At 35.6% G+C, this 25,512-nt stretch overlaps 2 protein-coding genes across 3 annotated transcripts in view; one reads left to right on the top strand and one right to left on the bottom strand.

The window, feature by feature from the left end:
- adcy2a (adenylate cyclase 2a) overlaps positions 1 to 25,512 on the top strand; it is a 163,380-nt gene that overhangs the window by 64,038 nt on the left and 73,830 nt on the right. The gene's annotated exons all lie outside the window — the stretch shown is intronic.
- Positions 19,729 to 20,601, bottom strand: LOC128520240 (lysophosphatidic acid receptor 4-like). The gene has a single exon (XM_053494392.1). It carries the CDS (start codon positions 20,599 to 20,601, stop codon positions 19,729 to 19,731), a length of 873 nt encoding a protein of 290 aa, XP_053350367.1.

Genomic DNA, 25,512 nt, shown 5'->3' with positions numbered 1-25,512 from the left:
ATACATATAGTAGGGTTGCAGTTGGTCTAAAATCTGTCCAAAGGTGGTTAACAATAGGTACCAATACATCTTAAGGCAAAACAACATCAATAAAAATGTTTGAAAATGTTAATAAGCTTTCGCTGCATGACTATGGGATGAAACTGTACCCAAAGGAAATTCTACATTATTAAGGCATGATGGCATTTTTTACTTTTCCCCAACATTTGGTTAATAAAAATTTTTCTTAATTTTCCAAAGCTAAAGGATATAGTCACTGGGGAAAGTATGAACACTTCTAAATTCATTATGCTTTTTATCTTTATAATATCCCTCGGCAAGAAAAGTGCAACCTCACATACGTAGACATCCTTCTATCTTTCCAACTAAATCAAGCAATGGTTCCCAGACAGATTAGTACAGTCTGAATAAATAGTAATGCTTTGTGGATTATGTCAATGTCAATTGCTTGCTATCCTTTTTTACTTGCTTCATTAGAAAAGCTGACAGTACAGACTATGATTCATTTTATATTGTAATGAGCAGAATTTTTAAATAAGCTGCGTTACACAAAAAAAGAAAGATCTTTATCTTAAGTGTCTGTGGAGCTCCATAACCAGTGATCAAGAAAGACACCACAACGACCAATAAACCAAACCAAATTTGTATTTAACAAAAACTAAACAAAAAGGTACACTGAAACAAACAAAGAAAACAATATTTACAAAATATACACAACCAACGATGGGTGTGAGTGGTTGTATTGTCCAAAGTCCTGGTTATTGCAACAGTGTTTGGGTGATGTGAGATGAATCGGGCTCGCCGGAATGATGGAAATAAACCGGGAGGTCGATATTGGAGTATGAGTAAGCCTGTGAAGAAGTCCAGTTGGCAATAGTCCAGAAGTGGGGGAAAATCCTTCAAGCTCCACAATACTTTTTGTTAATCCGTAGGACTGTCTTGATGACTGAGAATGTCACCAAATCAGTGCACTGCACTTTCTCCCTCCTCATGCTTCTTCCCGGGTGCGATTTATATCCGGGTCAGGTGACTGCATGTGTCACCGTCTTTCCGTGCGAGCTGCCAATGCACTCTCGTTAAAGCTCAAGCAGGGACCAATACACCAATGTCCTGAGGCAGATAACCCCCCCCCCCGGAAATGATTTATAAGGCACCGCGGCTTTTTAACCATAAGCCTGCTTATATTCACATTTGTAAAACTGCCCTTTATGTGGCTGCGCTACAATACTGTATCTCTATCTACAATATGTATAGTAGGGGCCAGGGGTAGCTCAGTGGTTAAGGACTCATTGGACTATGGTTTGGAAGATCCCAGTTTCAAACCCCACAACCTCCAAGTTGCCACTGTTGGGCCCTTGAGCAAGGCCCTTAACCTTCAACTGCTCAGATGTGTAATAAGATAAAAATAAAAATGTAAGTCGCTCTGGATAAGAGTGTCTGCCAAATGTAAATGTATAGTATATTTTAACACATTTCCAGTCATCAAGGCCCCAATGTTGTGTTTGTGGTTGACTCACTTTGTATCCTTTTATTTCACAATTGTGTTTCATACTTACACCAGTCAAGGATGCCTGGATTCACACTCATGAAAGCTTCCACCTTGCACATGTTGGGTCACATGCTATCTTTCTTTTATCCAGCTTATTACCTGCATGAGTCCCATACATACAAATAAAGTAGTATTTTAGCATTTTTTTATTTATATGACTATATAGTAATTATTTCTAATTCTAATGCTGTACATAATAAGATGGCTCTCTCTTAAGGAATCTTCATCATATCTATTTCAGTAACGTATTAAACATTACTGGCTTTTAGACAGGACCGTTCTCATCAAAGCAGTAACAACAATAGTAGTGTCTAGTATTTTGTGCTGGTATATGTGATGCTGCGGTGTTGAATCAGCAGAACATGTTGAGAACTGCACAAAGAAATCTGATGATAGTTTGGAGCGTGGTTATTACAAGTTTTTTGTTGTAAGAAGTGAGAATTCAAAGAGAATTCTATTTCAAAGGCAATATAAAATATTTATTTATGTCAAATCTAGCAATTATTTACATTCATTATTAATTATTAATGCACAAATTATATACAGGCATACAATTACTTTTAGAAACAGAAAAAGAAAATCTTGTACCTTAATTTAAATTTAAGAAAAGAAAATAGAAAACATAAAGTTTCCCAATTTAAAAGAAAAATAAAATGCAATTAAAATTAAATGTGCAAATACATAAATACAAATAATAAGAATAAAAAGTAAAAATTAACATTATGTGAAAGTATATTAGTATATACAAGGGTAAATATATAACTATGCAGACATGTGTATTAATGAAATAATATAATAATAGTAAAAATGTAATAATCTTGTTTTCCCAACCATTTTGACCAGAGTATAGATGGCTAGTGGCTGTGGGATCATCAGGAAGTGGATTCACAATCTATATGTTAGGATATTTTTAGTAAATTCTTCACTGCAACTAATTACACAAAATATGATTGCAAACTTAACAAAACAAAACGGTGACCCAAAGAATGTTCTTTTTATCCATTTGATCTGACTAAACCACTTATAGCAAGAAATCAGTGAAGAGACATACATTTTCCCTAATATAATATCAACTGGTTTATTTAGTTTTAAAAATAATTTAACAATAATATATATTTTACATACAATAGTATATACATTGATCGGAATGATCATTAAAAAAAATGATACTAACACAGGATAGGGCATCCATTTGCTCTATTTTCTCATTTCACTACCTCAAATTATTACCACAGAGTGTTGAAACATATTATGTTGTTGTGTTGTTTTGTAACTCTTGTTTGCACATTTGCTTATTAGATTTCTTAGTTAGTTAGCTAGTTAGTTTTTTTGTTCATTTATGTTGTAAACCTATGTTGTATGCAGTACCTTGGTCCTGCAGGAACGTTGTTTCGTTTCATCGTGTACTAAACTGTATATGGTTGAAATGACATTAAAGGCCTACTTGACTAAGATGTTGGAAAAATGATGGGTGTGTTGACATGACTGCACCATGTGGTTCTTGCAGATTTGGTTTTAATCATCTCCCTCAAAGTTTAACATTTTGTGCATTCCTGTGTTGATCTATATCATTTCTTATAAGCTGTTTCCATTCACAAAACTTACACTACTGATTGTTTCTTCATTAATGCATCATTCTGAGTACATTCTAGAGACTTGTGGTTAGCAGTTGTAATACTGAATACTGCTTTCTAAGATTTAATTTTATTTTTTATTATTATCATGATTACGTCCACTATTACCTTTTTCCTATAATGATATAATTATGCTTTAAATGATGACATGGGTTCGATTCCTGGCTCTGTGTGCATGGAGTTTGCATGTTTTCCCTGTGCTTGGTGGGTTTTCTCAAAAATATGCAGGTTTGGCTGATTGGCATTGTGTGTGTGCCCTGCGATGGAATGGCACCCTGTCCAGGGTGTACCCCGCCTTGTCCCCTATGCCTCCTGAGAGAGTGAGATATACACTACCGTTCAAAAGTTTGGGGTCACTTTTTAATTCCATGATGGTTTCTGATTTTTCTTTCTGTCTACATTGTAAAGGAATGCTAAAGGCGTCCAATGCATTCATCTCCTTTGAACAGTTGATATTGAGATGTTTCTGCTACTTCTGCTCTGTAAAGACTTCAAAACGCCTCTAATCTGAGGTGCTATTAATTGGTCATTTTTCAGGCTGATAACTCGTCTGCGGCAGAGGTAGGTTTTGGTCTCGCCCTCCTGGGACGGCTCTCATGAGAGCCAGTTTCATTATGGTGCTTGATGGATTTTGCAAATGCACTTGACAATACTGTTCTTGCAAGAACTATTACAGAAGTGCTGACCTCTGTGTCTTAAAATAACAACTAACTGTTGTTTTTGTTGTTGTTACGTAATTACCTAATTCCATATGTGTTATTTTATAGTTTTGAAATTCCCAGTATTGGTGTAGAATGTAGAAAATAAAACACAAAGCTAAGGAAATTTGCAAGTAACCCAAAACTTTTGAACAGGAGTGGATATTTTAGTGCTACTATACTTTTAAAACAGAGACGAGTGACAAACATTGTGGTTAGGATGAACTTTTGAAGCATCAGTGGCAGAATTTTGTTTTAAAAAAGTTCTTTAACCTGCCAAGCTTACCGACAGAGTCCAGGTACAGAACTGGCATTATAAACGTTCCGCTCATTGAAAAACAAAATCCAAAGACAAAAACTTTACAATAGTAGTCGTATCTATTAAGTGGTATCACATCTGCAGATGAGAAAATAACCACTGATGGCAAGTAGACAGTCAGCGTTACAACCAAGCTGTTAAAGATGGTGTGTAGGGCTCGCCTCTTCAGTGAATGGATGTTCTTCTTTCCTGTTGGATCTGGCTTTCTTAGAGCATAAAGTATGGAAATATCACAAAAGGCTATTATTGGTAGTGCTACGAGCAAAGGGGCAGAATAAAATGTATATGGGATAAACTGAGTGCACTCAAATGAACTAAAACAGAGTGTGCTACCCCACACAATCAAGGATGCTATCTTTCTAATGATGCTGCAGTTCTTACTAGTTCTGTATGTTATGGGATGAATCACAGCAAAATAACAATCCACACAAATACAAGCCATAAAGAGGGGTCTGGAACACAGAATAAAGGCATCAGTGAAACTGTAAATATACTTAAATTCCACATAGCTCCACTGCATGTAATCAATGACGCTAAATGGAATAACAACCATATAAGCCAGATCGACAATAGTCAAGTTAATCATAAAGAGTTCATTAGACATTCTTTGATGTGATCTCTGATGTAGCTCCTTTAGTACTATCAGAGTTGGTGAAAGACCCAGTGTAACAAAAATCACAGTGAAGACTATCCAGAGCTTTGTAGATATGGAATCTTTATCACAGATAAGAACCTGGGAGTCATTTAAGAAGGAGGAATCATTCAGGAGAAAGGAATCCATGTTGAATCCTTGGACAGATTTGTAAAAGTAATTTTAAATGTGGTCCATATACAATATTCTAATAAGTACAAGGAAGAAAAAAAACCATACTGTACAAAAACACAGAAAAAAAGCCTAAAAGGTTAAAGGTTTAGTTTACCTTACAGTAGGTATGCAATCCATCCGACCAGTGTGGTAGTTCTCCATCTCATTCAACTACAACTGCTTGTTGGATGACAAGTCCAGTCCTTTTTCAGATAGTTCATTTTTAGTCAAATTGGACACCCACCTGGAAATTTTGGTTGGCAGCAGTACAGTAGTTGCCAACATTATGGATTGTTTTTAAAATCTAAATTACCTTTTATATTATATGATGACCAACTTTGACTACATGACAGTTGTAATAAAATTGATGGAAGGACACCAACACATCTTGCAAATATAACTATAAAAACTTTTTTTCTTTTAACTGAAATACATCCCTAAATTACTCATACACTATCTATCTATCTATCTATCTATCTATCTATCTATCTATCTATCTATCTATCTATCTATCTATCTGTCTGTCTGTCTGTCTGTCTGTCTGTCTGTCTGTCTGTCTGCAGAGAGTGCTGCCACAATACTAAACAACTGCAATTCATCAAGCCAGTAAAATTGGTAAAGAGCCAAACCAAACAAAAAATTGGCAAAGGCTGGATGAATTATGTAAAACAAATACAGGTATGCACGTCATCTAAACTCCATTCTGTGATATGGGAACACCATATTACAGTACCGGACTGTAGACTCTTGGTAAAGCTACATGCGATACCAAAATATTGGCTTTTTCACAGATTTTTTTGCCTTCATGTTGTTTAATGATCTTCTGTTTCACATCCAACAAACATCTCAGTTGCTTCTTGCTCCTGCTACCACCAGCACTGGATTTTTTAAATTTTGGACCCCTAATGCACTACACTGGAAGAAATTGTAAAGAAAGAAACCGACAGGTTTTGTACAAGACAAATCTGGATTTCTGAGCTCTCTACTAAACTTGGACCACATGCGATGGTAGAACACTGTTTAAACAAGGGGGTAATACAGTAAAGTATAACGTTTATAAGATGTTGCTCTTTCTGTTGGGTTGCCACAGGGGACCATGCAATCCTGAAGCAACCCCATAAATTTTTATCCTGGCTTGAACCTAGCCTAACCACTAACTAAACCATGGCCTACTGCATGGCAGGTGAGAAGCTAACTACCATATATTTACAGAGAATAGTAAATTTCGATATTCAGTTAAGTCAATATTTTTAACATTGGTTTAGTGTTATTTATTTATAATTTTTCAACATCATCTTATGAAAGCATTTTTAGTGTTTAAGAACAAAGTAGGTCAGAAGTGTTTAGGTGCAACCTAATTACAACAACATGGCAACATTGTGACAACCTTAAACACTAAGGTTTGTTTAGTGTTTCTACCAGGCAGATATTTCTGCTAAAGACTTTTAACAGCAACCCAATTATATTTAAATTTCTTTGTATTTTGTTTATCAAGAGTTATTGTCACAAAGCAGTTTTATGGACTTAAAAAAATAATATATATAGAAAAATGAATTTTGCAAATAATTATCAGCTTGTTTCTGGTGAGCAAGCCAGTGGTGACAGTGGCAAAGAAAACTGCCTGAGCAACTATCTTTTTATTTGGCCAAAAATAAATACACTTTATAAAAAATTGGTGAACACTTTATTTAAAAATAGTGTAGGACTCCCTTAAGCAGAAATTCATCATGAACAATATATTACTTTAAGGTCAATATTGAATTATTTGGTTTTGACACTGATACACAGTACTGTGCAAAAGCCTTAAGCCACCCCTTATTCGTTATATTTTTTTCCAAAGAGCCAGAATTTCTTGTCATTTTGTATGTAGTCTTAAGTAATTGAATTTTTCCAGGCCTAATTTCTCTTGTTTTCAGTCCAGTCCCTGTACCTGAACATTTTCAGGGAAGTGTTTTTTGTTCGTTAAGCCACAGAGTGACCTTTAAATCTAAAAAAATTGTCAAACATCTAACTTAAGACATGGGCCAGTGAGAAACAGATGCATCGTTACCTTACTTAAGTAGAAATTTTTTGTGTATCTTTACTTTACTGGAGTAATTATTTTTCAGCCGACTTTTTACTTCTACTCCTTACATTTTAAAAATAGCTCCTATTTTATTTCTGCTTGAAATACAAAAAAAACACCAGAATAAATCGCGCCTTATGGATGGAGTGAATTTGATTGTGGTTGGATGAGAAGTATAAACATACCATTCTGACACACTATTGGTTGGTACACGATCCATCACACCTGCACATGACATCACGTCACACACTCCAGCAAGGATGTTTGAATAAAATAGCATTTATGGTTGATAAGGTTGTGATAAGTAGACGAAGATGTCCGTGATAGAGACTCAAGATTCGAGCGAAATGTCACAACCATCACCAGCGAGGAAGGTAACAGCACCAGGAATGATATGTGTGTATATATATATATATATATATATATATATATATATATATAAAATTATTTTTTGATGAATCACTTGGATTAATCATTCATTCTGACAGCAGTGATGTTTATTGTAGACAACCACACGAGGGTAATTGTTACTAAGCCTGCCCTGGGTACACTAATTTTCCGGTATGTTGCCCTTACAGATTCCAGCAGCTAAGCTTGGATGTACATTTGCATTTCAATAAAGTTCACCGATGACATAGATATTTATAGATACCCAAAATTTCTACTTAAGTAAGGTAACAAAGTATTTGTACTTACTTGTTACTTGACACCTCTGCTCAGACATCACTAAATCTTGGCAAGGATCCCGGAACAATCCATCCATCTGTTAACTATACCTGTTATCCTGTGTAGGGTTGCAGTGCATCTGAAGTCTGTCCGAAAGGGGTTAACAATAGGTACCAATACATCTCAAGGCACAACAACATCAATTACAAAATTTCAGAGGTGTTAAGTAAGGAAGTACAAATACTTTCAAAATCCATGTCCTTTGATCATCACACAGCTTCAGCAACATCTCCTACAAATAATGCTTTACTTATCTAAAGTTATATTTGTAATGAGCAGAATTTTTAAATAAGCTGCGTTACACTAAAAAGAGAGATCTTTATCTTAAGTGTGTGTGGAGCTCCAAAACCAGCGATCAAGAAAGACACCACAACGACCAATAAACCAGACCAAATTTGTATTTTACAAAAACCAAACAAAAATCTGCATCTCCTAACTTTCTCCCTCCTCATGCTTCTTCCCGGGTGCACTTTATATCCGGGTCAGGTGACCGCATGTCACCGTCTTTCCGTGCGAGCTGGCAATACACTCTTGTTAAAGCTCGAGCAGGGACCAATACACCAATGTTCTGAGGCAGATAAAAAAAACCTGGACATGATTCATAAGACACCGCGGCTTTTTAACCACAAGACTGCTTATATTCACGTTTTTAAAACTGCCCTTTATGTGGCTGCGTTACAATATTGTATTTATATCTACAATATGTATAGTATATTTTAACACTTTCCCAGTCATCAAAAACCTAAAGTTGTGTTTGTGGTTGACTCACTTTGCATCCTCTTATTTCACAATTGTGTTTCATACTTACACCAGTAAAGGATGCCTGGATTCACACTCATGAAAAAAGCTTCCACCTTGCACATGTTGGGTCACATGCTATCTTTCTTTATCCAGCTTATATCCTGCATGAGTCTCATTCATACAAATAAAGTGGTATTTTTAGCATTTTTACAATCTATATGACTATACAGTAATTATTTCTAATTCTAATGCTGTACAGAATAAGATGGCTTTCTCTTAAGGTTTCTTCATCATATCTATTTCAGTAAGGTATTAAACATTACTGGCTTTTAGACAGGACTGTTCTCATCAAAGCAGTAACAACAATAGTAGTGTCTAGTATTTTGTGCTTGTATATGTGATGCTGCGGTGTTGAATCAGCAGAACATGTTGAGAACTGCACAAAGAAATCTGATGATAGTTTGGAGCGTGGTTATTACAAGTTTTTTTGTTGTAGGAAGTGAGAATTCAAATAGAATTCTATTTCAAAGGCAATATAAAATATTTATTTATGTCAAATCTAGCAGTTATTTACATTCATTATTCATTATAAATGCACAAATTTTATACAGGCATACATTTAAAACAGAAACAGGAAAAAAATTAAATCTTAAATTTATTTCAAAGTCTGGTTTAAATCTAATGATAGATAACTTTGGTTTTTGGTTCTCTGATCCATGATGGATTTGGGGTCATTTTTTTATTTATATATTTTTTTTAGTATGAAGCAACATTGATTTTGGTTATTTACACAAATTTTCTAGTTAAATAAGCAATATTACCACAAATCAAAGGAACATTTGAATACACTCAATCTCACTCCAACTCCAGAAAAAAAAAAAACAATGGGTTCAGGATTATGGATTAGAGTTAAACAGGTGCTGATAACAAATCATGTAGTGAAGAGTAAATTATGAAATTTACACAGGCAGTTAAAACAAACTTTAACAAAGAGTGCTCAGTCCAGAGAAAGCATAAAATGAATACAAACGTTATTATTTTAGCAATTTGATCATTTAAAATAGCAGATTAAAGATGTTTTTATAACATGATTTTGCATTTGGTAGTGTCATTAAGATTTCTCAGTACCTGATATAAAAAATTTTTATTCTTATAACTATTTGCTTAAGTAAGAATTCTTTTAGAAATGGTGGCTAGAGGACAATCGTGGTTTTGTGCACATGCTAAAATTATTTGGGTTCTTTATTTCCTAAGCAGCCTTTTGGTTGGTAATTACCATGTAAAGCTTAAAGAAAACAAGCAGAGAACTATGAGATATTTATTGCATACAAATATCTGTCAAAGCTACCAATTACTTTAAAAGGGAATAAGTTAGAACATGCATCTTTAGGAAAAATAATTCAATAATAGAAGCGTATAACATTATGTAGAAAATGAAACATGAAAAAAACTTGCTATTATATTATATTATATTATATTATATTATATTATATTATATTATATTAATAATTTGATCTATCTATCTATCTATCTATCTATCTATCTATCTATCTATCTATCTATAAATCAGTATGCATGTATTCTCTTTATCTTACGTTCACTCTTTCACTCACTCTCTATCAAAACATTGGTTTCTGAGACGACTATATGATTTGTGTTCATCAGGGAGCTGCTCTCTATATGCTGAATGAATTAAGACTTTGCCGCTCACAATCACCCTGCGTGTTTTACAATGCTCACAGTCTTTAGTTGCTTAACTGATCCGTTCAGTTTACTGTTTACCAAAAAATCAGCCTGGTCAGTGAACATGCATGAACTCGGTTCCTAGGTTTTTGTTTGTTTGTTTTTTCTTAACAGAGCTATCTAAAGCTATCATCAGATTGAAGCAGATATATAGTGTAATAGTGTTTTTCATAACAGGATATTAGATGTTTTATCTTGATTGGCAGTTGACACCAATAAAGCAAATATAATATGAAGAGACAGTGATTTGATGATATTGAGAAGAAAGACATGTGCTTATTCTTGAAGGTGGTGGTTTAGACGATATTGACACACTGCTATTGATAAACTACTGTTTCAACCCAAATAAAAACCTGGCAGTCATGGAGCCGTGAACTACATGCATGCAATTTAAATATATTTGCATAAGTAGATTTTAAATATGTGGATGTTTTCCTGCATTAATACATCACATTGATATTTTCAGAAAAAACAAATAAATAATTAAATAAATATGCAGATTATTTTACAAATCAATCAAATACATCTCCAGTAAAGCGGGCATTATCATGGTGACATTTTCCTCAAGGATCCAGTTGAGACATTGCAAAGTGTTTGATGGCTTGCTGTGGACACACGCCATAGTGTATCAGATACAAACATATTTTTTCAACAAGTTCTCCAAATCTTTGAGCTTACCAGCATTGTGCAGGAACAAAAAAGGCATGATGACACATCCGCTCATCGAAAACGAATATGCAACGAGAGCAACCGTACACTTGTACCTCTCTGTCCTCAGGTCCACAAATGAATAAATCACAACAAATGGAATGTAGACAATTGACAATGTAATTACGCTGTTGAAGATCATTTGAAGTGCTCGCTTTTTCTGTGGATGGATGATTTTTCTTGTCAGATCAGCCGCCCTTAGCACACGAACTACACTCGAATTGCAGAAAAAGACAACTGCCCCCGAGAATATGACAGGACTACAGTTTAAAGGGTGTGGGAATGCATCCATTACGTAGCATTTGTATGAAATGAAACTGAGTGTGTTGAGCCATACAAAAACAGCTGCTGCATTTCTAATAATGTCTTTCTTATTTCTCCTGTACACTATGGGATAAACTACAGCAAAATAACGATCCAAACATAAGCAAGCCACCAAAAGTGGTCTGGTACACAAAGCTAAGGCATCCATGATATTCGTAATGTACTTAAGTGCCTCATAGTTCCACAACATGCTATTAACGACACAGAGGGGATTAATAACTATGTAAGCCAGATTAATAACAGCTGAGTTTATTATAAAAATATCATTGGATATTTTTCGATGTGACCTCTCACGCAGCTCCCTTAGTGTTAAAAAACTAAGTGGAAACCCTAGAATGAAAATGATGGCAGAAAGCACAATCCAGAGTAGAAAAAACTTGAAATACTTATGGCAGCCCATGAACGAGGAGCTGTTTGACAATAATGATTCGTTCAGGAGTGAGGATTCCATCCTTGAGGAGCAGCTTTAGATTTTTCTAAACATCTGTGAAACAAGCACAGAAGGTAAAATATTAATTAAAACATGTCAAAACAGCATAATTTTTTTTCAGCTTACCTGATATTGAATCGAATATCCCCATTCAGATGGTTCTAAAATCTTACTAGTGGTTACAACCATCGGATTTGTAGTCCCTCCCTTTATTTGTGAGTTCACCGATGGTTAAATAAACTGCTAGCCCACTATTTGTTTCTAAGCAAACAATTTAAGTAAACATTGCATAAAAACTATTATTTTACTACTTAACCAGTCTTAGTAGGCTACTTTTATAAAGGCATGTATATGAGTAATGCACAGTCACACAATTAATTGAGATAATTCTGCATTGTTGTCATGTGAAGTACCCTTGCATCAGTTGCAGATACACTATTTAAAAAAAACAAAACTAAACATGTACGCGAGTACATGCTATTATTTTTATGCAATCTTATGATATAATGTGCCTAAGAAAGTGATAGCGTGTTTGGGATTTTTAGCCAACTTTGGAGCCAACTCAGGTGCTGCTCCTGAGCTCCTTATATTTAAATTTCTCATGACTTTTCTCATTAATCAATTAGAGAGTTAGATTTTTCTTCATCTTCTGTACCTCTTATCCTTTGTGCAGGGTGATGTGGGCCTGAAGCCTATCCAAGGAGACTTAGGGACAATTTTGGAATGGCAATTAACATAATCTTTATATCTTTGGACTGCCAGAGGAACCCGAAGTAGCCAGAGAAAAACTCACCAAGCACGGGGAGAACATGAAACTCCATGCACACTATACATTTGACTACAAATAATATTACCATGAACTCAAACTCCACTTAAATTCACCCATTTACTAGACTTATCGCCACCACACTGTACTGTACGGGACTTTGCAAAGTGTCCTTTCAGTGCAGTTCACACATGTTTGATTATTCTAATTTTAACTCTTGTTTGTTTCTTAATCTTGTCCTCTGATTAGCTGTCTGTACAACCCCTGATCATTTTCATGTTTCTAGAATTTACTATTGCTATTGTGATTTGGATCGGTTTGTGTTTGCCAGTAGTTTTTGATGTAAAACTGGAAAAGTTTGAAAAGGCACAATCACATCATGTAAATAAAATGGTTTGTGGTGCAGCACAGGTGTTGGGTACAAATCTGATGGTCAAATACATGCACATTATCAGGTGTCTCTGTCAAAGCTCAGAACAACAAACTTTGAATCTAATCACTCTTAAATCCAAAAACATATGACAAGAATTAGAATTTACTACAATATTATGGATTCATAAAAATTTGGCACTATACATCATAGAGATGTTATATTAATTTAGACTTGATTTAAAACCTTTGAGATAAGACATTACAATTGAATAGATAAACGTTTGATAGTTGCTTGTTCATATTGTAACATTTACATTTATATATACAGTATTAAGACTTCATTTAAGTATATATGTGATTATATACATACAGTGGTGTGAAAAACTATTTGCCTCCTTCCTGATTTCCTATTCTTTTGCATGTTTGTCACACTTAAATGTTTCTGATCATCAAACACATTTAACTATTAGTCAAAGATAACACAAGTAAACAGAAAATGCAGTTTTTAAATGATGGTTTTTATTATTTAGGGAGAAAAAAAAATTCAAACCTACATGGCCCTGTGTGAAAAAGTAATTGCCCCCTGAACCTAACAACTGGTTGGGCCACCCTTAGCAGCAATAACTGCAATCAAGCGTTTGCGATAACTTGCAACGAGTCTTTTACAGCGCTCTGGAGGGATTTTGGCCCACTCATCTTTGCAGAATTGTTGAATTATAATAATTGTTGAAATGTTGCGCCTTGGAAATCTGCCATGCAGGCCGTTTTTGCCCAGTCTCTTTCTTATGGTGGAGTCGTGAACACTGACCTTAATTGAGGCAAGTGAGGCCTGCAGTTCTTTAGATGTTGTCCTGGGGACTTTTGTGGCCTCTCGGATGAGTTGTCTCTGCGCTCTTGGGGTAATTTTGGTCGGCCGGCCACTCCTGGGAAGGTTCACCACTGTTCCATGTTTTTGCCATTTGTGGATAATGGCTCTCACTGTGGTTCGCTGGAGTCCCAAAGCTTTAGAAATGGCTTTATAACCTTTACCAGCCTGATAGATCTCAATTACTTTTGTTCTCATTTGTTCCTGAATTTCTTTGGATCTTGGCATGATGTCTAGCTTTTGAGGTGCTTTTGGTCTACTGTGTCAGGTAGCTCCTATTTAAGTGATTTCTTGATTGAAACAGGTGTGGCAGTAATCAGGCCTGGGGGTGACTACAGAAATTGAACTCAGGTGTGATAAACCACAGTTAAGTTATTTTTTAACAAGGGGGGCAATCACTTTTTCACACAAAGCCATGTAGGTTTGGATTTTTTTCTCCCTTAATAACGTAAACCTTCATTGCAAAACTGCATTTTGTGTTCAATTATTTTATCTTTGACTAATAGTTAATGGTTTTTGATGAGCAGAAACATTTAAGTGTGACAAACATGCAAAAGAATAAGAAATCAGGAAGGGTGCAAATAGTTTTTCCCAACCACAAGTAATCCCCATGGCCCTGCGTCACCTGCGAGCCTGCTTGAGTTCAAGTTACACATGCCTGATTTCATCACGGAGCTCATTCACCTCGCACCGGCTCTCCACTTCCGCATTCTACTTGAGCTCAAGGGACACACGATGGCTTTTATCACGAAAAGTTACTTTCACTCACTCATTCTTTATACCTCTCATTCCGTACATGAGGGTCATGGGAAACCTGGAGCCTATTTCAGGAGAACGGGGGCACCTGGACAAGGTGCCAGTACATTTACAAGGCACTCAAGCACACAAACTTACACACTATGGGCTTTTTTGGAAATATACATGTCTTTGTACTGTGGGAGGAAACTAGAGCACCTGAGGGAAAGCTTCAAACTCCATGAACACACACCAGAGGTGGGAATCAACCCTTTGACTCTGAAATTATGATAAAAGGCACTGTATAGTGATATTGACACAGTTGTTTAATATTGAATACTCTAAAAACAATTCAGAAAAAAAATCTGTTAAAAATTATTACGAAAAAATGAGCATAAAACTTAAAGAACAATAAGTGCGTCAGTTCAGAATGGTCATTTCAGGAAATAAACGTAAAATTCACACACAATATGATTTTGTCATATGAAGTGTTTCTCGGGTCAGCGGTTATGGTGGCACATTGAACTTCATCTGTTCAACCAGTTCTTAAGTGTCCAACTTAACCACACTAACCAGGCATAATGCCACTTTCAACCCAGGCAAAACAAAATCCACACAGGAATAAATACCAATATGCTAAATTACTGTAAGGGATAACGGGTGGTGTTTAAATTAGATAAAAATTTTGTTGATGGAAGGTAGAAAATAACCGCCGTTTTAAAGCTGTTAGCAATAATTTAAAGCGCCAGTTTTTTTTTTCCCTTTGCTGTTGCTTTTTACAGTTAGGTCAAGACAGATTGAGGTAACTGGTACAGTCCTGGTGCTATACCAAATGCTATGGTGAATAACAGGTTATTATATTGTGACTATCTTCTTACATTCAATTCAATTGAATTCAATTTTATTTATATAGCGCTTTTAACAATGGTCATTGTCTTAGAGCAGATTCCCAAAAATGCAAAAAAAATTGAAAAGTAAATTTATGGAAGTGTATAAGTGTGAGAAAAAATGTGTTTAGATAATAATGAAATTGTCTCTGATGAGCAAGCCAAGGGTGACAGTGATAGTGGCAAGGAAAAGGTCCCAGAGATGGCAACAGGAAGAAACCTTGGGAGGACTCAACAGAGAACCTATTATGCAGCTAAAAGATCAATATAACAGAAGTTATTTAAATTAGCATGAAGTTCAGCACAGGGAGTCAGCAGGTGTAGAGGGCAGATGGGGTTTGGGTTACTGGGAGCACAGGAGCAGCATGTGTAGCTCCAACCATCATGAAGCAGAATTCAGCTGGAGCTGGTACTTCTCTTGATGCCTCAGGATCCTCGGAGGGTTGGAGCCTCCAGATGCCTCGGGATGGGTAGAAAAATAAAGAACAGGTGGAAAGAATTACCGTAGTTGCCATTTACTGTAGGACTGTAGGAGAGATGTATAGGGTTAAGTTAGGGTAAGATTTAGGGTTACTGGAGTATGAGGTTATGGGACCAATTACATGTATGCCAAATTAAAGAGATGTGTCTCTAGGAAACTGTGTTCGAGCCCTAAACACTGTCTGAAAGGCTATTCCTAAGCTTTGGAGCTAAATATGAAACGCTCTACCCCCTTTTATAGATTTTGATATTCTGGGAACCACCAAAAGTCCGGAGTTTTGTGATCTTTAGGAACATGATAGATTGTAACATATCAGAAGACTGGCTAAATACTGTATGTGGGAGCTAAACTATTTAAAGCCTTGTATGTAAGTAATGCTATTTTGTAAGTAATTCTAAACTGAACAGGTTGCGAGTGCAGGGATGATAATATTGGGGTTATATGATCATATTTTCTTAATCTAGTGAGAACCCTGGCATCAGCATTTTGGACTAACTGAAGCTTGTTTATTGAGGACACCCATCTTGTTTATGCAGGACAACTACCTAGTAATTCATTACAATAGTCCAGTCTGGAGGTCATGAATGCATGAACTAGCTTTAACTAAATTTGGTAAAAGAAAGTTTTTTGAAAGTCATTTGCCTTTTTAACTAGTGCAGTTTCTGTACTATGATAGGGCTGGACTGGATCATGAGATGCTGTTAGAGGTTGAACTTCCATTATTTTCTTCCTGATACTATCGATTTTTTCTTTAAAGAAGTCCATAAAGTCTTCACTTCTAAATGCAATGGGATACTCTTTGCGGGCATCTTAGGTTTTGTTAGGCGAACCACTGTACTAAATAAGAACCTCGGATTGTTTTGGTTTCTTGCTACTGTATCAGTCGGCTTAGATGCTCGGCCCTAGCAGCTTTTAGAACGTGTCTAAAGCTGTACGTACTCCTATACTGCTGTACATAATCTTTTTACGCAATTCAAAAAACTTTTAATTTAGTTTTTCCTCCACTTTCGCTCGATTTCACTTTAATCTCTGCCTTTTTTTAATCTGATGGGAGCAGCAGTGTCTAATGTAGTGGTAAAAATAAGGCCCATGCTGTTAGTGACTTTATCTAGTTAGTCTGCATTTAGGGGTCTAATAAGAAATTGGGACGGATCCGGCAGATTACTTGTAAATCTGTCTTTAGTAGTCGGATTCATATTTCTACCAAATCGATAACGCAGGGGGAGACACAGCTAGTTAGTTATACAGGTAGAGTATATAGCAGAATACTCAAGAATTTACCTAGAACAGGTGAGAGTCGGTCTGTGACGATTCCAGCGCGGCTTTCTGCTACTGTAGCTGGGCCAGCTACACCTGTAGGTCGCGGATCTGCTTCTCCACAGCCTTCAGCTCCAAATCCACCAAGTGTAGCTCCAATGTATCCTCACCTGCACTCAGAGGCAGGCACATAACAGACACCAACATAGTGCTTGAAAATGGAAATAATAGGTGTGAAAAAGCGTGGGCAAACTTGTGATAGCCGGGCTAACAGGCTGGCAATGCTAATGGAATAGCCGGCTAGAAGCGGGTGTGCTGCAAAACAATTAAAACTTAATGCTATACACAAGCACAGTCGTACAGTTGAACGACTTGTAGACAAGACAAGAAAATAATTACTGTTAAGTTCATAAGTTCATTCAACTTTATGTCAAGTGGCTTTACAATAATAATAGCATTACAATAATATATAATATTGTAGCATTACAATAATAATAAAAAAAAACCTTACCTTACTTAACCCTTTAATGAACTAGCAAAGCTAAAAATTCTCTACATTGCCTTTATTGGTAAAGCAGAAATATATCATGGGGAGTCCATTATAATTTCCACATACTGGCATGTTTCTGGGTGTAGGAGGAAATTGAAGAACCTGAAGACAATCTGTGGAGACACATGAAGTGCATTCATAGAAACTTCACATGGACAGTAACATGTTCTTTGGCCAGAAGTGGAAGGTAACTGAGTACATGTACTTTGTTACTGTGCTCAAAGACATGGAACCTTGGATTACAAGCATAATTCTTTCCGGAAGCGGTCGCATGTTCTAAAACACTCGTAAATCAAATCAAAAATTCCCATAAGAAATAATGGAAACTCAAATCATTCATTCCACAGCCCCAAAAACTAAATAAATAAAAATAATGAACACAAAATATTAAGTAAAAAAACATTAAGTATAAAACAAATTAACCTGCATTTTACTTAAAAAAAATCCTGACAGATAAGTGTTTCTGTTCGTGCGCGCAGGCGCTGTGTGTGTATGTGTGTGTGTGTGTGTGTGTGTGTGTGTGTTAATCTAAAGTAAGCTCCCCTCTTCCCCTTCTCATCGTACACAGTTAACCTTGCTCCACTCTTTTCACACACATGCATGCACACAACGGAAACACTGTTTTATTGGAAAAATAAACAAGACATTTCTCAAATGACACTCGATTGAGTGACAAACTAACGAAATCACTGCTACTGGCACACGCATGCAGACACACAAAGAAAATAGGTTTCAATGTATTTCAAGTATCAGTACCTCGGATTTCTCCACCTGCTGACTAATACTACTGTATATTACATAATTGCATGACTTGCCTTGCCTTAATGTGACAGGAATTTGTCAGCAGAAGTGGAGCAAAGAGAGAGAGACAGACATAAAGAAAGATTTACCATGTAAAATGCTACAGTGAGCTTATATATATATATATATATATATATATATATATATAGAGAGAGAGAGAGAGAGGTAAGTGCTTCTGTACTTTTACAGAATACATGAGCACATGAAGTACTGTACTTCTACTTTTACTTAAGTACTTTCCCTGTTGTATCTCTATTTTTTGTAACAATGCAAATCTTGCATTGGGAAGATTTGCAAGAGGACATTTTGGCAGCTACTCTGCGGAGTTCTGAACAGGTAGATCCTTTGGTCACACAGACTAGTGCTTGCCAGGCAATGGCATTCAGTGCAAATGTACTGCCTGTTGGTGCATTTATTTAAGGCCCCCAGATGCCAGTCAGTCAGAGAGCAGCAAGTGCGCAGGGTTCTTGCATAGACTCTGGCTGTGTCTTTGTCTTGTATTCTTGTCTTGACTTGCACTTGTCTTTATCTTGTAGCCCCTAAAAAATACCGTGTGATACCTTATGATCACACAGAGTGTGCAGGTATCTGGTGTTCTTAAAAAACGCACTTATAATTAGTATTCACGCGGATTGCAATTACGGCCATGTTGTCTGGCATCCATGCATCTGTGTGTCCGCGGATCTGCCTGTTTAGAACTTCATGGCATAGCCATCTGTTCATCTACCTGTTCCAAAAAGTGCAAAATTTTCTCTTGTGGATTTTCCCCTCACGAGACCCATGTTGTTACTGTACAAAAAGTGAGATTCAAGAAACAAGATTTACTCGAGTGACACCTGAGCCATAGTATTACGGGGACCCCAACTTAATTGGCTGGCTGGCCAGGGAAACGAACGAGACGGTGGAAGGGAGCAGGCTAACATAAGCATAAGCATAAAAGTTTAACTTTGTTTAACAAAAACTTGAATAAAACAGAATTCAACAAAAACTATTTGTAAACTATATAAAGACATTTCAACAATTGGAATTACATGGCTAACAGAGGTATAAATAGGTAATAACACCACCTACAGGGGACGACATAATGTATGCAACAAGCAAAGTGAAAAAAAAAATGATGCCAACAGAAACAATCACTTATATAGTATAGGGGTACTAGCAAATATTTCTTAGAATTCTGCGTTTAGGGAAACTATAACAGCAATGGTTGATGTTCACTGCAGATAAAGTTTAAAGCTCAATCAGTATAAAAAAAAACAAAAAACATGTACTTTATTTTTTACACCAGTCCTTAAAAGTCTTCAACTTTCTCACAGAGTCCAGATACAGAAGTGGCATAATGACAGATCCAGCCATACTGAAGCAAAACCCAGCCATATTTAAACAGCAATAGCGCACTTCTTCTGTGAGTGAAATCAGACTCCCAAATGAAAACATGATGACTGGTGGTATGTAGACAATAAACGTCATGATTAAGCTGTTAGAGATGGTGTGAAGAGCTTGTTTCTTTTGTGGATGAATTTTGCTTTTTCCTGTAAGGTCTGGTTTTCTCAGAGCTCGGAGTATGGAAATATCACAAAAGAGGATAACTGGCATTGCAACGATTAAAGGAATGGCAAAGAAAGGAGTCGTAGTTATCCACTGTATAGTAGATGAAGCAAATCCTGCAACCACTAACGACAAACAGAGTATTATTGTGATTGCCTTCTTAACTACAATGAGTTTCTTGCTGGTTTTGTAGACAATGGGGTAAACCACAGCGACATAACAGTCCCAACAAATGCAAGCCATAAACAAAGGTCTACCAATAAAGCTTAAGCAATATATAAAGTCTAAAACAATTTCTAATATTCTATTATGCCATATCATAAAATTACATACACTTAGTAGGAGATGAGCTGTGAAAGTTAGATCGATAACAGTCAGGCTGAGCGTAAAGATGTCACTGGTAGATCGTTGTCTTTGCTTCTGGATGAGCTCGTGTAGGACCCACAGGCTGGCTGGTAATCCCAAGACAAAACAGATCACAGCTCCTGCTGACCAGATAACGGGTCCCGTGGGGTAACCTGCACACCAGTTGTAGTAGTTCCAGCTCATTGCCTGAGTGCTGCTTAAAGATAATAGTGAACTTTCATTTTCTGCCATTACTGAGATGTGGCTGTTTATCTCTGTGTAAGCTGTAAAACGCCAAAGCCAGCTTGATGCATCCAGTTACTCACAAATATGAAAAGCCGAAAGAGACTTTCTGCATGTCTTGTTATGATCACGTGCAAACCAAAAAACAAGGGTGATTATGTTTTTAGTTATTTTGTTTAATGCTGACATTTGCAATATGAAAATTCATAGAATGGTCATGGTACAGAATATGATGGATGGGCCTTTGTGCAGGAGTTGGAGAATCCATCTTTTAATCGTTCACTTATTTATTTTCACTGACTTGTTACCGTGTTTAAGACAGAGTGAAATATTTATTAATTTATTTATTTATTTAAATATGCAAAGTCAAAATACAGTCGTGATGGACGGCTTTGCAATATAAATGTGTTCCTTCATCTTCAGCAGGCATGTTTGCATTTACTTAATTTGTTTTAAAGATGGAAATCACTCAGGCCTTAACCTCTGTTATTTTTTGCATGGCACAATGATTGAAGATATTGAATCCTTTTGACTGCTATTACTGTAATAATAATCAACAACTGTGTTTTTTTTGTTTGTTTTTGCATGTGTGTGTTTGAGTCTGTGTGCGAAATCCCAGCAAACTAACCACCCTAGCAAACTAACCACCCTGATTTTTACATCTTAATTAAATAAATTAATATCAATACAGTGGACCCTCACCATACGAATGTCCCAGCTAACAAATTTCGACTTACAAACCAAAAGTTTGGTTTGATTTTTGTTTCGACATGTGAAGCAGTTTTGTCATATAAGCGATTAACCCACACTTCCAGTTTTCAGTAGACGGTCAAAACTTGCTTGTGTGAGTAGAGAGGAGTGTTTTTATACAAGATTTAGTAAGCATATAGTACAATGAATTCAAAGAAAATTTACTTAAAAAAAATATATGATAGCCATGTTTTGTGGAAATAAAAAAAAACAATCAGTAATACTGTACTGTGTTCTGTGTTCAGTTTAAGTGAGGTTTAATGTCCTTTTATTTTGTATTTTACTTAATTAACATGTCTTTTCTAAATGTTTTGTTACTGTACAAGATTGCCCCCGGAATAGATTACCTTTTTATAGCCAGTGTCACTCAGTGAAAAAAAAAAATACACTTTAGTGTATTAAAAATATATTAAAATCCTCGATAGTACACTGCAAATATACTAGAAAAAAGAGGTACCATCAGTTAATATATACACATTTAAAACATTTTACTTTACAAATAAACAAATATACTCCAAAATAATTGTATTATAGTACATTTTTCAAAAATATATTATTGGAAAATATACTTTAATATAATACTTTACAAAAAAAAAAGGGAAAACTAAAACTTAACTAAGAAACAAGAGGCCTTAACTCTAAAACGACAGGGCTTAAAAAAAATATTTAAATAATACAGAATTTAACAAAAACCATTTGTAAATTAAATTAAGACATTGTAACAGTTGGAAATGTACATGACCATAGGGCTGTAGCTATCAAATATTTTTGTGATCAAATATTCTACCAAAAATTAATCGATTAATCGAGTAATCGGATAAAGTGTACTTTTGCTTTTACATTTAACAGCAATGTAAAATATATAAGAGAAACAAAGATTAATTGGTTTTCTTTTAAAAAAAATCAACTTTTATTTTTTGAATGCATACAGCATTTTATCCAAATTAAACATTGTCATTATTCACAATAGAAGGAATAGCTTATACCCCTATCTCACCTATGTGGGTTCGCGCGGTGGCCATAAGTACAGTTTATCATGATTCACCGCAAGTTTTTGGCGTTGTGAGTACATTCCCATTTTTCCACGCGAAAAATTAAACAATCACGGCGACTTACGGTGCCTAACTCCGCATCTTACCATGAGTCAAACTGAAGTTGACTGAGGTGAATTAAGTGCGTTACAGTGCCATACATTCCTATTTTAAAGCATTTTCTTAGATGCTAAACAAAAAAAGGTATTTCAAATGACTTTAAGGATCAAAAATACTGAGGCACACATTGAAATAAATAATTATACAAAAACACTAAGGTGTGCAACTAAACTTTCAGAGCTAAAAGTTTCTACAGTAAATCTACAGCTCAGGCATACCATATAAGCCTTTACTAACAATTTCTGTCATTTACTCTTGCTTGTTCCTTCATCTCTTGGCTCTCTGATAATTTTATCGCTCCTTTCATTTTGCAGCCTGCAACAGAATCCTCCATCAAATCAATACACAGCTACAGTGTTCCTTCCGCTTTTTGGGTGCCATAAGCGCTTCTTCTTTGTTGGTGTTTACTGGCAGGTTGCATTCGGAAGCGCACTGTCAAAAGCGCGCTGTCAACAAATAATTGCACAAAAACATAATGCAAGCTTTTAAAAATTAATTACAAGAAGCTTTGAGGCAGAAGATTTTGCCTTGATCATTTTTTGTAATCGAATTACTTGAGTTACTCGAAGAATCTTTACAGCTCTATTTACACAATGCATACAACAAAAAAAAAAAAAAAAAAGGTAAAATCACAAGATGCTGCTTTTAGGGAAACTATAACAGCAATGGTTGGTGTTGATCCCTGCAGATGAAGTTTAAAGCTTAATCAGTATTAAAAATACCTCCATTATACTCCATGCATTTCATTTTTTTTGCACCAGTCCAGATACAGAAGTGGCATAATGACAGATCCAGCCATACTGAAACAAAACCCAGCCATATTTAAACAGCAATAGCGCACTTCTTCTGTGAGTGAAATCAGACTCCCAAATGAAAACATGATGACTGGTGGTATGTACTGTAGACAATGAATGTCATGATTAATACCCCTATCTCACCTATGCGGTTTGACTCACGGTGAGATGCGGTGTCAGGGACCGTGAGCTGCCGCGATTGCCTGCCGACGTTCCGCGAAGTTGCACAAGGTGGATGAATTTTGCTTTTTCCTGTTAGATCTGGTTTTCTCAGAGCTCGGAGTATGGAAAATCACAAAAGAGGATAACTGGCATTGCAACAATTAAAAGAATGGCAACGAAAGTTGTATTTAATCATGTTATAGTGCATAAAGCAAATCCCGCAACCACTACAGACAAACAGAGTATTATTGTGATTGCCTTCTTAACTACAATGAGTTTCTTGCTGGTTTTGTAGACAATGGGGGAAAACCACAGCAGTCCCAACAAATGCAAGCCATAAACAAAGGTCTACCAATAAAGCTTAAGCAATATATAAATTTTCAAATATTTTATTGTGCCATTACATACACTTAGTAGGAGATGAGCTGTGAAAGTTAGATCGATAACAGTCAGGCTGAGCATAAAGATGTCACGTTGTCTTTGGCTTTGGATGAGCTTGTGTAGGACCCACAGGCTGGCTGTTAATCCCAGGACAAAACAGATCACAGCTCCTGCTACTGGACCCTGTAGGGTAACCTGCACACCAGTTGTAGAAGTTCCAGCTCATTGCCTGAGTGTTGCTTAAAGATAATAGTGAACTTTCATTTTCTGCCATTACTGAGATGTGGCTGTTTATCTCTGTGTAAGCTGAAAAAATGTCAAAAGCCAGCTTGATGCATCCAGTTACTCACAAATATAAAAAAACGTAAAACACGATCTGCATGTCTAGTTATGATCAAGAGGGCTTACTTACCTGTTGATCATAAGGGGTTTCTACTGACTTATGCAAATTTATAGAATGGACATTGTATATAATGGTTGGACTTTTGTGCAGGAGTTGGAAAATACATTTTTTAATCATTTACTTATTAATTTCCACTAGCTTGTTAGCTAGTTTTAAAGGCAATTTTACAAATGTTTATAGTTAGAGTAAAGTATGAATTATTTATTTAAATATGCAAAGTCATATTTGCATATTTGCAGAGGACTTAACCTCCGTTATTTAAAAAAAAAAAAAATTCAAGACCTTCTTGGATTTTTATGTAGTCTCGAGGAATAGTTTTCTATTTTATGCATTTATCTATTTTATACAGTGACCTCTGAATCTTTCAAGTATAAAAACATCTAACTAAAGGCATGAACCAGTGAGAAACAGGTGCAGACGATGACAGATGATCAGTCCAGATGTATGATGATCAAATGTATACTGGTGATGCTGAATGCTGAGTGGTTGGAATGGACAATAGAGGGAATGAGGTTGCTGTAATTTTTCATTTGTATATTTATCCATTAGTTTTGGACAAGGTTTGGATATTGCTTTTTGAATAGAATGTTTTCATTTTTGTGTAATAAATCTGCAGTGTATAGGTTCCTATTATGAGTGGACTTATGGAAGAATGGAAATAGTTTAAGTTACTTTACTCATATTTTAACCAACACATTATAATAGTATTACAATGTAACAAATCTAACTAAATAAGATTAAGTTTATTTACACAATTAAAATGGTTCTCAAACATGAGCCATCTTGCAGGGGAGCACAACGATAATACAATAGTTTACCTTATGAAAAGTTACTACAATTGTTTTAAATATAAATTGTTATATAGGCTACTATAATGCATTTGAATCATATAATGGCATTTTTTTCTAGTAAAATCTCTTTTAACATCTAAGCTTCATAACATGCAGGACAAAAAATAAATAAATAAATGCTCATTCTGTTATATTTTGTATGTAACAATGAATAAGTTTTCTATTACAAGAAAATCGGCAGGACAGAGAAGTTAAGTTACATGGCTAGCTGACGGTTTTGCTTTTTATTGTTTATTATTATTATAAGAAGAGACTATATATGGTTCTCAAAATTTATATTACATGTGTAAAAATTTATGTTAAAAAAGAGAGAAAAAATAAAATAAAGTCACTATATCAAATATGCTGTGTTGTATAGACACTGAAATAATTAACGCAGACATGGCTGATCCTGTGTACACTCCCATCTTTGGCAGATGCTAATGAAT

The sequence above is a fragment of the Clarias gariepinus genome, chromosome 4 (assembly GCF_024256425.1).
Source record: "Clarias gariepinus isolate MV-2021 ecotype Netherlands chromosome 4, CGAR_prim_01v2, whole genome shotgun sequence".
NCBI classification, from domain to species: Eukaryota; Metazoa; Chordata; class Actinopteri; order Siluriformes; family Clariidae; genus Clarias; species Clarias gariepinus.
Note: the sequence above shows the minus strand (reverse complement) of the source record. Positions and strands in the feature narration are given on the sequence as shown.